Here is a 10,601-nt window from a genome sequence, read left to right as displayed (position 1 = left end):
GCGGGGTGGCCCCGGGCCGCCGTCCGGCGGCGCGTGGGCCCGCCCCGCCGGCGTCGCCGCTGGATTCGCAGCCAAGGGGAGAGTGAGCAACCCTGACCGACAGCTCGGGAGGCCCCGGGTTTATTTATTTTCTCCGTGGAAATACCTGGTGGTGGGTAGCCCGATTCCAGCACCTGCCTTGCGCCGGTTGAGATTAACCGGGTTCAGGACTCGCTCTTCGGCACAGCCAAATTTTTTTTTAAAAACAAAACCCCCAACTCCTGAACGCCTTTTCTGACTCTCCGCAGTTTACGATAGCGCTGCGGACCTCTGGGCACTTGCTGCTCGGTGTGGTGCGGATCTACCACAGGAAAGCCAAGTACCTCCTGGCCGACTGCAGCGAAGCTTTGACCAAAATGAAGACAGCCTTTCGCCCAGGTACGCTCGGAATTCTGCACGTTTCCATCCGCGTCCTTTATGGCTCTCGTTTTAAATGTAGATTTGGGGTATTTCTGTTAAATGTTGTTAGGAAACGGAACACACAGCGCTGATACTGCTGATGGTTAGTCTGGCTTAATGCTGTTTCAGGCCTTTGACTCTTTTAAAATAAGCAGATCCTAGGAGAAGAAGCTTGAATTCAGCCTCCATTGCTAGATAATTAATTTTAATTGCTGCTGACACTCACAACATGCCCAACAGTGTGTCACTGCCAGGTCTGACAGCGCATTCTGAGCCGTAGCCATGTAGCCAGCGAGAGGGGAGCAGTGAGGAGGGATCCCTTTCAAGCCGGCTGCGCGTCTGCCGTGCTTGGGGGAGGCTCCATGGTCTAAATGAAGATGAGGAGCAGGATGCTGCCAGCCCTTGGTGCTTCATGCCCTGGTCTGTGCAGAGCAGCAAATACCTGCTCACGGGTGTGATCACCATTAGTTAATGTCTGCAAACATTTCGGCTTAGAAATCAACCTGCCATGAGCATGAGGCTGGGGGGGGTGACCTGCAGAGCTGCCTTCTCACCGATTGTTCCAGGACTCTCTGCTTACCCAGTACGGGCAGCCTCGCTTCACAATGGTTTGATGCTGCAGAACAGCGTTCTGCGGGAGCTGGGGAGAGCAGGAAAACGCAGCGGTTCCTCTGAAGCGGTGTGACAGGCTCCAGGCTGGATGTCAGCCCGGAGGCTCTTCCAAGGACCTGACGTAGCTGTTCATGAACCCGATGTGTTTGCGGTGTTGCAGGCTCGGTAGCAGCAGACTTTTCTGGAGCTGCCTGTGAAAAATAGCTGTTAAATCGACGTGAAGGAAGGGGTTTAATTCCCCTTCGGTGCCCGCTGACTCAGCATTCCCTCCCTGCTGCTTAAAATGGCAGCAGACCTTCCTGACGGGTTTATGGTCCGGTGATAGGAGCCGGGGAGAACACGGCTTTGGTTGTACTGGCACTGGTCCTGTGACGTTCTCTGTTTCTTTTAGGACTGGTTGACCTTCCGGAAGAGAATTTTGAGGCTGCTTATCAGGCCATTACGCTACCTGAAGAATTTCATGATTTCGAGGCACCGCTACCCGATGTGAAGTAAATGCTCCCCTAGTTTTGATCCGCTCATTCAGTATTTTCAGCAGATACCTGTGCTGTTGCCTGATCAGGACTCAGATGGGATCATTTTGGTTTAACAGCCGAATTCTCCTGAATCCTGGGGCAGCTTTACCTGCCACAGGAACGGTGCTTTTGCAGAGCTCTTCACAGTCTGTGTAACCAATAGACGTTCGCGATGAAATAATGAGGCGAATTTAGACTTCAGGATTTTAAATTGTCTGAACGAAGCCTGCAAACAACTTTCTGCCCTCAAGAGAGGATATAAATATATACAAAAGTATAAACCCTCTGTCAGACCGAGGAAGCTCTGGGCAGTGACCATGCCATGTTGCACCATTCCGTCGTGTAACCGTGTTGAATTTCGGCTCGGTTGCTCCTCGGGGCCAGGGTGTTTTATCAGCAGCAGCCAGCTTGGCTCCCACTGAAAAGCCAGAGTATTCCTCTGGCTTTTCTGACACTGGTCAGCATTAATGGAGAAAAAACGATAAAAAGCAGGAGGCCAGGATGTGTTTCTGATGGCTCTGATGCCCCCAAAGGTCCAGGAGAACAATTTCCACAGAGGCTTAGAGGTGTTGGTTTTAACAAACATATACGGCACCTGCTTTCCATACGCTTATTTTTAGTTTTTCGAGGAAATTCAAAGCAGTGAATTTTATCAATAAAACAAATTAAATGTCTTGACAGCAAATGGCTTTGGGGATCAGCTGTTCTGCCTCCTCAGGAGCGAGGATCGGTCGGGGACTTGCCTTGCTGTAGGGGACAGAGCTCTGTCCCCTGGGGGTTCGGGGTTTGGTTGATTCCAGCGGGATGGTCGGTGGGACTCAGCTCACCCTCTGTTTTGTATGATGTTTTTTTCATCAGTGCCATTGACGTTGCCGACCATTTTACCTTGAATCAGAGCAGAGCTGAGGACATCACGCTTACAGAGGATTATGACAGCAACATACTTCTCTGTGATAGAAACTTCGGTGAGAGAAGTTAGAAATTAGAACTATTCCATAAGGAAAAGCGTGATTTACGCAGTTTTGTGCAATTTGAGTCCGTTCCACCGGTGCAAAAGCTGTAGTTAATTGTGTTTGGCACCTCTGCGGGTTGACCTGTTGTACCGTCTTATGCCTAAATTTTTGTGTGAGTGGTTAATAAAACGTGATACCGCGGTCTGAGGATAAACCCAACGTTTTCTGCTTTTTACTGAATCAGCTCGAATTGTTTATTGGTGATTCCATTGGAGCTCTGGGATTCCTTACAATCCTTTCAAAATTATTTAAAGAATTAGGAAATGGAAAAATCTATGTCTCAAAGACTCAGAAATCCTGTGTTTCTCCAGACGAGGAGTCAGACACGCTCAGAAGAGCGAGCTTCTTTGACGGCGGCATGTTAACGAGCAGCAACAGCCTGGTGGCTGAGCACAACTCCGCGAGCAGGAGCGGCAGCAAGTCTGCGCGGCAGGAGGATACCTACTGCCTGGAGCAGGACTGCTTTGGGGACGAGGAGGACGCTGCTGACATGATTGGTAGGGTCAGCCGCAGAGAAGCCGAATTGGTTTCTCTCCAAATATTTTTATTCTTACAGGAAAACTAACAAGAGCATGAAAGTGATTGTTTTCAAACCCAAACTTCGTATTTTTCTGCTGGTGTCCTGCTTCATTTTTTTTCTACTCCTCGCTAGATCTATGATGCCAGGAATTGCCAAGTGAATTGATTTTAAAGGATATATTTCAATTTTTGAGAATTAAAGGCATTTGATTCATACTTAATGTTTAAGAATTTCTGTTTTCAAAGGTGAAATACTGCAACAATTCCCCCCTTATTATTGTAATACCAAAGTGGCTTCAACAGCTCTAGGGCTTGGAGTATTCCCATGAACCTTTAGAGATTTAGACCTTCTATAAACAACACCAGAATCGTACTTTTCAAAGAGAAGGTGGAAATCTGGAATTTAAGCCCGATGTTCTCCTTTTGGTGCCCTTAGGGATAGCGGTGCCACTGTGGGGGCTGAGCTTGTTCGCAGAGAATTTACCTTCACAGGGTGACGCTGGGCTGCACCGGGCTCTTTCGTGGCTGTTAGGGTTGAAGGTGATTAAAACTCTGTGCTTTGTGTTTAAGAAATCCTGCTGAGGGATGAGCAGTACGGCCTGGACAGAGACATGCCTCGTGTGGAGGAAGAACGTCCTTTGTCACCAGACCCACCGGGGAAGAGCCCAGCTGGTGAGTCTGCAGCGCCCGCTGCACGTCCCTTGTGCCAGTGCTCCGGTCCTGTGTCAACAGGACGTGCCATTGGTCCACCCTGTGCTGAGACAGGACAATGTCACCTTTGTAGGGGAAGGGGAATGGAATTGGGGTGTGCTGGAACTTTGAGCTTCACCTAGGAGTGGCTCTGGGTTGTATTTCAGCGACAAAGGACGCTTTAGCACTTCATAAAGGGGTCGTCAATTTTCTTTTGGGTTGAAATTGATGAAAAAAACTTTTGAAAAGTCTTCCTGGATATTGTTTTATATCTTAAATGCTTTTACCCCCATCGCCCTGTTACTTTAAAACTCAGAGTTCTGGAGCAGCTTTCAGGGAACCCGTGGCACCGGCCTCCCCTCGCATGGGTCTAGTTCATGTCTGCAGAAGTGTCTGTGCTGCCCCGCAGTGCCTGAACTGCAAACAGATACTGTTCGAAATGGAACCCTTTCCCCCAAACACTTTGTGTTTGGGTTATTTGCCAGGTTTTCTTGTAGTGGAGGCCAACAACGCAGACACCACCATGAAGCACGTCAGTCACCTAACGAACGAGACAGTGCTTTTGCTGGAAGAAGAAGGGTTTGTGCTGGAGCCAGTCGATGAGACAGGTCAGAACTTGACTGGTTTCTCCAAGTGTTTGCATAAACCGGGTTTGTTTGGCTTATTAGTGAAAATATTTGCAAAACAGATTATTCCCGCTTCAACTCTCACCCACTCCTGCTGTCAGAGTCCTGGTTTATGGTAACGTTTATACAAAACCAGGTTATTTATCTGCTCTGCCCCAGCCTTTGCTGACAGCCCCTCGATGTACCAAATCAGGTTTTGCTGCTCCCCAGTGCCAGCAGCGCACACCCAGCCTGGTCACAAGTGTCACGGTCATTCTAGCTGAAGAGCTTTTACTGCCAGTGACACAGCAATGATCTTCACGTGTAAAATAACAACCTTCAAACTTCCTGGCCTTTGTAGTATTTCAACTTTAACAGGATCCAAAAAGGAAAAGATGTCATTGTTTCTGTGGGTAGATCCAAACGTCCCCTGTCCCCTCAGTGGCTGTTAGCAAATAAACAAGTTCCCATTGACATTAATACTTCAAACACTGGAACTTCCCAGCCTGCCAAAATAATCTTCAGGAAGTTAGAGCGATAAAAACAGTCTGTGCCTGTGTTTATTACATATGTCTTAGTTAAAGTGCTAAAGGGTTAAACTGACGAGTACAGATATTGATGATGAGGTAATGAAAGCTGTGGGGCACCCGAGCTGCTCTCAGAACACTTCCCTTCTCAGGGACTGACGTCCTGCTGGGATGTCCTGTATTTTGTCAAGCCCTCACCTCCCCCGTCCTTTAGTACAACAGTCACACGGCTGCGGGGTGCAGCAGATGGGAGGGTCCTGGGCAGGAATACAGTGTCCTTTATGGAAGCTTCTGGAGAAACCGTATGCTGATCTCAGGTCTGGGCGGTGTGGGGGGCGATCAGCAGTGCCCCCGGTTGATTCACAGTGCTTTTTTCTGCGCTTAAGTGCCCTGTGAAAGGACCTCACTAGACTCGTTTTCACTACCTGCTCTATTTAGCTGTCACCCAGAGGAAAAAAAACAAAAGAAAGAGGAAGCTGCTTGTGGATGTCGTCAAGGAACTGAGCTGCAACGCTATCTACAACCAGCTTAACAACAGCACCGACACCCTCACCACGCTGGACCTCGCACCCCCGACCAAAAAGACCATGCTGTGGAAGCAGTGGGGCGGCGTGGACAAACTCCTGACCCACGCCACGCAGCCTGTGTTTCACACCGAGCTGCAGAAGGTAACGACCGGGTCCATGTGTAGGAGCAGGAGTGTTGCACACCTGGGTCTAACTGGGTTCAGCCTGGCAGGCGGTTCCAAGGGTGCCCGATGGCTATTTTCACACTCTCCGCTAATCTCTTTGTCGAAAGTCTGTGTGGCTTCAAAGGGCTGCCAGGCTCCTGCTTGCTTTATCGCTCCAGTTGGAGGCTGGGCCAGACCTCCCTTCCCTCTGGCCATGGAGCTTCTTTGCACAAGCAAAACGCAGTTATTCCGTGGGAACGGGGTCTGTTAAAGCCTCTTGTGTCCCCACGTATAGTCCCCCGAAGGAGCTGTGAGTTTAGAGGTGGTGATAAGATAAAAGAGGTGTGTGCCAGGGGATGGGGGAGCACACAGAGAGAACTATGTTCAGTTCCCGTGTGTATCTGCCCCGTTTCCTCTGCCTGGTGGCCGGGAGGGACCTGGGGGGCAGGCACAGCTCTGTGGGGTCATTGCCGCTCAGGGTCAAAGGCACAGCCAGGACTTGTGCTTTGTGAGGACAGAAAACACTGGTGTGGGGAGAGAAAGCCCGCCCTTCCTCCCTCCCTTCCTCCCTTCCTTCCTTGCTTCCTTCCTAGCTTCCTTCCTTCCTTCCTTCCTTCCTTCCTTCCTTCCTTCCTTCCTTCCTTCCTTCCTTCCTTCCTTCCTTCCTTCCTTCCTTCCTCACTGCTACCTCCAAGGACAAAGGATCTCAGCTCTTCCTGTCTTGCTGCTTCACGCAGTTCACTGCCAGAGCTGACGCTGCAGAAGGCTCTTCCTTTAAAAACATACATAAACGGCAGGTTTTCAGAATGACCTAATTCAACCAGCGAGATCCTGGGTTGCGGTAATTAACGCACAGCTCATCTTCACACCCTCGAGCTGGTGTCTGTGAACAACCCGCCGTGATGTTCTGAAAGCAAACGAATAAAAACAATTGTTTTCAGTTGTTTGCAAAATGCTTCAAGAGTCCCGGATTTTCGATGAGAAGGAACAGAACACAGGGGGAGGCTGACATGGAGGAGACCAGGAAAGAGCCAGACGTCACAGGTAACAGGTTAATGGTGGTGTGGCAGAATGAGCTGCTAGAAAATGTTTTCTGTTTTACACAACGTCTGCGGGATCTGTGCACGGTGTTGGTGTGCAGCAATCTGCAAAGCAGGGGCCAAAAAAGCTCAAAGTCAAGGAAACTGGCAGTTAATTATTTTGAAGTCCGGTGTTCTAAGTGCTCTGCTCTTCCTTCGTTCCTTGGATCACAAACGCAATGCAAGTCTTTTTCTTCCCCGCGGCACGAGGAGGTTTTTTTGGTTTCACCTTTGGTTTCTCTTCAAAACTGCAGATTTGTGTTTTTCTTTTAAAAACAAGCTTCCCACTTCCGCTGGGTTTACTCAAAGCACTTTCCACGTCCTGAATCCCTGTCAATAACTTCTGCCCTGTCAATAACTTCTGCCCTGTCAATAACTTCTGCTGGGGGCTGGAAGATTGGGGTTAAGGCCCAGCAAGAAGAAAAGGCCCATTTTAGACCCGCGGAGGAGGTGTTGGGTCTGCTCCGCTGTCTGCTACAGCCTGTAGCCCTGCCCCGGATGGAACTTCCTCCGGCACATCCCCAAAGGTCTTTTAGGGAAGGAAGGACTCCCTTGGGAGGTTCTTCTTCTTCCGTGCCCCTGGTGGGGCTGGTGTTTGTGCAGTATTTACTCATTCTGGCTCTTACTCTCACAGGTGGCGAGCCAGGGTGTGATTTTTGGGTTTCGGCACTGGTTGTAAAGACAGTCATTTCCTCTTCGCCCTTGTTTTTGTCCACACAGAGATGCCGATGATGGAAGAGCCCAGTTCCCTGCAGGAGTCAGTTCATTCGGAGACAGAGAAAATAATCAGGAATGACTTGTCAAAGCTGCCAGCACAGAACTACAGCCACGAACCCGCTGGTCACTGTGGTGAAACCCTCGTGAGTGCTTCCCATAGGCTTTCATGACCTCGCTGTGTTTATTGGCTTCCCTTGCTGCCAGGCTCCCGTCTCAAACACCTTAAGAGACCCCCGATCTGTTTGGAAAGGATGTGGATACAGCATGAAGTGTCCTGTGCCATGGAAGTTTCTAGATAACCTCTCGCAGTGGGTGAATGATTAATTAAACTGCTGTTAATCAGCGCAGGTCACAGTCTAATCACCAAGTAAATGAAACCTCCGTATGAACCCATCGCTTTGTGCTGAGGAGGGAAACACGATCCTCTGGATGCGGGGTGAAACTGATCTCCTGGGTCTGACACCGAGGAAATACTTAAGCAATAACGATCCATCCCTCTGCCATCACTATTCATAACGTGAAGGACACATTAGGGAGTGAGAGGCTCAAAAAAGGGAAAAAGACAAAATAGGGCCTGATGATGGGACAGGAAACATGGGAACTGCGCCTGCCCCAGGCCCGCAGGCACAGACCTGCTGTAGGACAAACCCTGAGCAAGGGCCTTCCCCGTGAGCCGAGCCAAGCGGCGGCAGAACGGCGACTGGACAGTCAGTTTGGGAGAGGGTTATTCCCAAGAATCGTTTGAGCAGAACCGGGCAGTTGAGGACTAACGCCGTGCGTGTACATGGTAACGCAGCTGACGGTGTGTCCTGTTCCCACAGGAGAGGACGGCGTTCTCCCAGATCTCCTCGCTGGAGAACCCCTGCCTGGGCCAAGCAGCTGAGACAGCGCCAGCTGAGTCCACCCAGGTACGTGTGCCCCTAGCTGGCACCTCTGGTTTCAGCAGAGAACCACATTCGTCCTCAGAAGTTCTTAAAAGCAGCGATGGCCTCTCGATCGTGCCCTGCGGTTTGGTGACAGAACCTCAGAGCGGTCTGTTCTCTGCTCCACAGGCCCGGGGTGACCACAGAGCTCCCCCACACGCCAAGCATGGCCCTCGGATCGCCCAGCCCCCGTGGGATTTCAGCTAGGCCAGAAGTCTCATCCCTTCTGTCGTCACAGTGGGTGGTTTTGACATCTTCTGCTCTGTTTCCTCTCCAGGAGCCGACGAGGAACAAGAAAGACAGCGAAGAGAAGCGGTGGAACAGAAGAACTCTCCAGTTATTGAAAACTTTACAGGTACCGGCGCTGGGGACTGAGGTCAGGTGCCGAAGATGGTTGCTGATTTCAGCCAGGCCGTGTTAGGGAACCCCCTTGACCCTCCGCTGATGAACACGCCGTGCTCTTACCTCCTCTTTGCCTGGCCGAGCGGTTTGGTGCTTCGGCGTTGGTCTGGTTGGGGGCGGGTAGAAAAACCAACAAAAAAGTCTTTTCCGTCGGGTCAGTTCTCAAGTCCAAGGTGCCGGGTGGCCGAAGGGAGAAGGGAGGGAGGTGATGGAGAGGTGAGGATGAGGGTGTGGTTTGTCCTCAAAACACCCCAGACTTTGGGCCAGAAGTGCTGGAGTTGGACTCCACAACCTTCCTGGGTTTTTAACAGCGATTTTAAGTGAAAGCGTTTCTCGGGTCCTGTGCCGCGCTGTAAATTAATCCTGCCATAGAAGCGTAGCTGTTAAAGGAGAACTAACAACCTCGGCACCCTGGAGCTCGGGCTGGGAGGAGCTCAGGGACGGTCTGCCCCATCCCGTCCTGGCGGGAAGCCGACCTGACCAATTCCCCCGTCCCTCCCTGCAGCACCTGGAGCGATGCGGCGTGAGCTCCGTCAGCTTTCGGGAGCTCTGCCAGAAACGCACCCGGAAAGAGGCCGCTGCCACCTTCTACGTCATGCTGGTCCTGAAGAAGCAGGCGGTCCTCGAGCTGCGCCAGAGCGCTCCCTTCGCCGACATCACTGCCAGCGCCGGCCCTTCATTCAAGGCGCCTGGAAATCGCGTGCTATTGGCATAAGCCGATGGAAGTAAATCTTCCTCTTCGTTTTTCGGCGAATAGGTGTCCTGGAGGAACAGGGGGATGGCTGGGGAAAGCGAGCAGAGCTGCCTCACCTCCACACCTCCTCCACCAACGGCCACCGACTGGCCTTGTGCCCTGCGCTGCTCACCGAGGCGCTGGCTAGGGTTTGTTTTTAATACCTCTGTTGATGTGCCGAGCAGTTACTTCTTCTGTTAGTAAATTATTGCTAAAATACACGTTCTGTGCCGGGGACTCACAGCGTGAGGGGTTTTATGTGAGCGTTGGAGGTTAAATGATTTCTAACAGGGTTTGTGCGTGTCCGTGATCTAACGCCCTCACGAGGAGGAGCCCGTTAAGCTCTTTATCCACAAATTTAGTCTATTTGAAATAATTCCTTCTAAAGAACGTTCAGCATTTGGCATTTTAAGGTCACATGCTCAGGCAGAGAGAAGCTGCGCTGCCACGGGAAGAGCCACGGTGGCTTCTGGGGGAGACCCCGTTCCCGAGAAATCCGGCTGGTTTCGGTGTCATGGAATACGTTTACGTCAAAATTACCTTATTTATGTGCAGAGCTATTTAAAAACAGCTGTTAGCTAAAACGTCTCCAGTTCTTTGCTTTTTTACCTCATTTTGGATATGTTTTAACCCTTTCACTGCTGTTTGGTAAAGCTGGTGTTTCCTGGCTGCGCCGGCCTCTTTTCCCACAAACTCAATAAAAATCTCCAGACGATGTTTCTGGGCTCGCTGGCGTTTGTCCCGGAGGCTCAGAACCGGCCCCGCCCCAGCCGCCCCTCGCGTTCACCTTCATGGAGTCGTGGTTTTGGTGATTTTCTTCAAATTCGCACAAAAGGCTTTAAATGGGGCTGCGTGGGGTGGGCGGGGCCAGGGGCTGGGCCAGAGCTGGAGTCTCCGGGTGGGTTTCAGTTGGTTTCTTTTTTTCCCTGTAGGAATATTTGAAAAAACAATCGATGAAACATTGGATAAAATACTTGATAAAATATTGGATAGAATAAGCGATAAAAAGCCTTTGCCATGGTTCTCTGAAGGGTTTCGGGGTGAAGGGGAGGGAAAAGTGACGCCCTTGGGTGCAAACCTTCCCATTTTCTGCGAAAGAATCGGGGTTTTCCTTTGCTCCCTCCCAGTGCAGCCCAGGCCGAGCCCGTCACTGCGAGA

At 50.8% G+C, this 10,601-nt stretch overlaps 1 protein-coding gene across 1 annotated transcript in view; it reads left to right on the top strand.

Annotated features, from left to right (window-relative positions):
* Positions 1-9,425, top strand: part of RAD21L1 (RAD21-like 1 (S. pombe)) — a 10,263-nt gene extending 838 nt beyond the window's left edge. Inside the window, exons 2-13 of the mRNA XM_010135047.1 lie at positions 288-417; positions 1,442-1,541; positions 2,424-2,530; positions 2,890-3,075; positions 3,668-3,769; positions 4,285-4,395; positions 5,358-5,587; positions 6,531-6,633; positions 7,389-7,528; positions 8,207-8,293; positions 8,586-8,663; positions 9,216-9,425. Coding sequence (XP_010133349.1) covers positions 288-417; positions 1,442-1,541; positions 2,424-2,530; positions 2,890-3,075; positions 3,668-3,769; positions 4,285-4,395; positions 5,358-5,587; positions 6,531-6,633; positions 7,389-7,528; positions 8,207-8,293; positions 8,586-8,663; positions 9,216-9,425 — 1,584 coding nt within the window. The remainder of the gene's footprint in view (positions 1-287; positions 418-1,441; positions 1,542-2,423; positions 2,531-2,889; positions 3,076-3,667; positions 3,770-4,284; positions 4,396-5,357; positions 5,588-6,530; positions 6,634-7,388; positions 7,529-8,206; positions 8,294-8,585; positions 8,664-9,215) is intronic.
* The last annotated feature ends 1,176 nt before the right edge of the window (positions 9,426-10,601 follow it).

Source organism: Buceros rhinoceros, unplaced genomic scaffold, assembly GCF_000710305.1.
Source record: "Buceros rhinoceros silvestris isolate BGI_N320 unplaced genomic scaffold, ASM71030v1 scaffold37950, whole genome shotgun sequence".
In the NCBI taxonomy this organism is placed as follows: Eukaryota; Metazoa; Chordata; class Aves; order Bucerotiformes; family Bucerotidae; genus Buceros; species Buceros rhinoceros.
This window is presented reverse-complemented; position numbering and strand designations above follow the sequence as displayed.